At 39.7% G+C, this 2,921-nt stretch overlaps 1 protein-coding gene across 1 annotated transcript; it reads right to left on the bottom strand.

Moving 5' to 3' along the window:
* Window positions 1-257: 257 nt before the first annotated feature.
* Window positions 258-1,268, bottom strand: LOC130103195 (trace amine-associated receptor 1-like). The gene has a single exon (XM_056269402.1). The coding sequence runs from the start codon at window positions 1,266-1,268 to the stop codon at window positions 258-260; it is 1,011 nt and encodes a 336-aa protein (XP_056125377.1).
* Between the last annotated feature and the right edge of the window lie 1,653 nt (window positions 1,269-2,921).

The raw sequence follows: 2,921 nt of genomic DNA, 5'->3' as shown, positions 1-2,921 counted from the left end.
TACACACTTTATTAGAATTTAATTCATAAGGGTCCATGAGAAGGCCAAAGATCAACACTGGTGGACTCAGAAGGGCCCTGAATGCAAAGACATCCAGCACTCATATATCATGCAGACACTTCAATCACATACAAGAGTCTTGAAAAAACAGATTTGTTTTGCACTCCTATGAGAAAGGTTCAGTTAAATAACAATATGTACTAGGTCTACTCAAAAAGTGAAACATCAAGAAATACATTTTTATAAGTGTTTCATTATTACAACAGCATTGTTCTTGAAGAATTAGTCTGAAATACTCTTTTGGATAGAATGATTCTGAATGCATTTCTGAACCAGCTGTAAAAGAAGGCGTACACTATGGGATTACATGTAGAATTATAGTAGCCGACCCACAGGAACAAGTCAAACAGCAGTGGAGGTACAGAATACCCAGTGAAGGGATCTATAAGATTACAAAGGAAAAAAGGTGTCCAGAAAGTCAGAAACGCCCCCATGATGATGGCTAAAGTCTTAGTGGCTTTTCCCTCTTTTTTTAATTCAGAATTCACACTCTGAATGGCCTGCACCTGCCTTTTAGCCACATGTAAGATTTTCAGATACATGCAGAGTATGACAAAAGTGGGAGCATAAAAACAGATTAATGAGAATACACTAGCTCCAGCTTTACTCTGAAACACAAAGCAGCCTCCATCACAATCTATGTTCTCATAGTAAAAATCTTCAATGCCAAGAATATTAAGCTCCATGAAGATCATGCCAAACCCCAGAGCAGCTGAAACAGTCCAGCTGATAATAATCATAACTAGTGTGGCCAGTGATGTCATTTTACTGTGATATTGAAAGGGGTGACATATGGCATAATATCTGTCTAAAGAAATGATACAGAGGTTTAAAATTGACGCAGTGCACAAAGTCACATCAAGACTGCTGTGTATTTTACAGAACAAATCTCCCAGATACCAGCACGTCTCGATGGAGCGCAGCATGCTGGGAGGCATCACAACTCCTCCTACAAGCAGATCGGCCACGGCCAGCGACAGGATGAGGTAGTTAGTTGGTGTGTGAAGCTGCTTGAAATGAATGACCGTAATGATCACCAACAGGTTTCCTATGATTGTGACAATCGACGAGACACTAAAAAGGATGTAGAGTATTATTCGAGTTTCCAAAGGATAGACAAACTTCTGACAAGACGCGTTACTAAACTCATAACACAGAAAAGGCTTTGCCAGGATTCCATTATGGCTGATGTTGATTTGTGCATCCATTTACACAATTCTGATTCACCGATCTGTAGTAAAGAAAAACGTTAGCTGCCGACATAGCAAACATTTAAGCTTATTGTGCATTTCAAATATTACTGTTGTCCTATACTACTGTAATCATAATGACAGTATAAGCTTTTAAATTGGTTTTCTAACTGCACACAAAAAGCAAATGTACAATAAAATCAGTTTAGGCATATAAAAAAGAGAGAGAGAGAGAAAATCTAAACTGTAAATTGGTTTTGATGAAATAATGATCACAGATTACTTTATAATTATCTGCAAACAAAGTTCAGTATAACATGACTTTACCATCCAGACCCATACCTCTGTTTTTCAAGTGGCAACGGCACCTTATGGAGTCTGAGAGACCAGATTTATAGTAAAGCAAAATCCCAATAGAACATCCCTTTTGTCATCAATTGGATGGCCTTATCTGTATGATTGACAAAATAAAGAAAACAAAAACAGAACCCCCCCCCCCCCCAGTTTGGCACGTCTGTCATTAGAAAGCATCATGAATAATTAAAGGTGCTGTATGTAAGTTTTTGACTGTACTAAAGCATAAAAATACCATAATATGTTTGCAGATATATAGGAAACATGCTGAGTTCACATACTTTTTTCTCTGAAAAACAATGCTACAGCCAGTTATTTTACTTTGAAATGTATGTCCCGTGTCAGAATGTCTGTTTTTGTTTTGATGCGTGTGAGACCGCATGTTGCCAATTTACCCAATAGTATTTCGCCACAACAGGTTGCCAGTTGGCGGAAAACACAGCATATTGCAGCCATGGAAGCCTGCAAACAAACTGGTTCAAAGATCGCAGATTCTACCCGACCTGAAAAGCCTCCGCACCCATCTAAAAACCTCTATGAACGGGAGCATATTGAAACGCGATATAAATCAATAAATCAACTCATCAACTTACAGTGTGTAAGACTCGCATTCCATTGTCAATTGCGCTTGTTCCTGTTGCGTGTCCTCAATCTGGGAACCATGATTGTTAAGTCTGAGCAGGAGGTGGGCGGGGGAAACTACTGAGTAGCCTACTCTCACAAAAATATTTGCAATTTGGACTGCAGTATCCATTTCAACCGCTAGCTGTCATACTGCACCTTTAAGAGACAGTAATAGGATAAGAAAACTCATTCTAATGAATAATTATGAGACACAGACGAGTCATTGAAGTACTATCGTTGACACAATGTAGATTTTAAACCCGGAAGATGAAAATAACAACAACAAAAAAAAGAAAATTAACCAGTTTTCCCCTACAATTAAAGGTTGTATCAGTGATTTCAGGCCCAAACATAAATGATCACATTCATCTAATCTTTCCTGACGATCCGCTAGCTGCCCGCCCCATAAGCAGGCCGTCAAAAAACCCGTCTCTGTAGGCAGCCTAGGCTCTGAGATCTGCACACAAAAACAATTGGTTTCACCAACCACTCAAAACCCAAATAAATAGTGTTCCAACCCTATGGTTCCAACCAATCACTGACAGGGGGTGGGTGTTGTGAGGTTTTGCGCTCGTGCACGGCTGCACGCGAAGTCGGAGCTGAAGAAGAAGCCAGCGTCTATCAACGAACAAGAGAAATTGAACATGGAGTCAATCCCCAAGAGGAGGAGGAGGATTAGGACGAGGGAATACC

The sequence above is a fragment of the Rhinichthys klamathensis genome, unplaced genomic scaffold, assembly GCF_029890125.1.
Source record: "Rhinichthys klamathensis goyatoka isolate OS25496 unplaced genomic scaffold, OSU_Roscu_1.1 h1tg000281l_1, whole genome shotgun sequence".
Lineage (NCBI taxonomy): Eukaryota > Metazoa > Chordata > Actinopteri > Cypriniformes > Leuciscidae > Rhinichthys > Rhinichthys klamathensis.
Note: the sequence above shows the minus strand (reverse complement) of the source record. Positions and strands in the feature narration are given on the sequence as shown.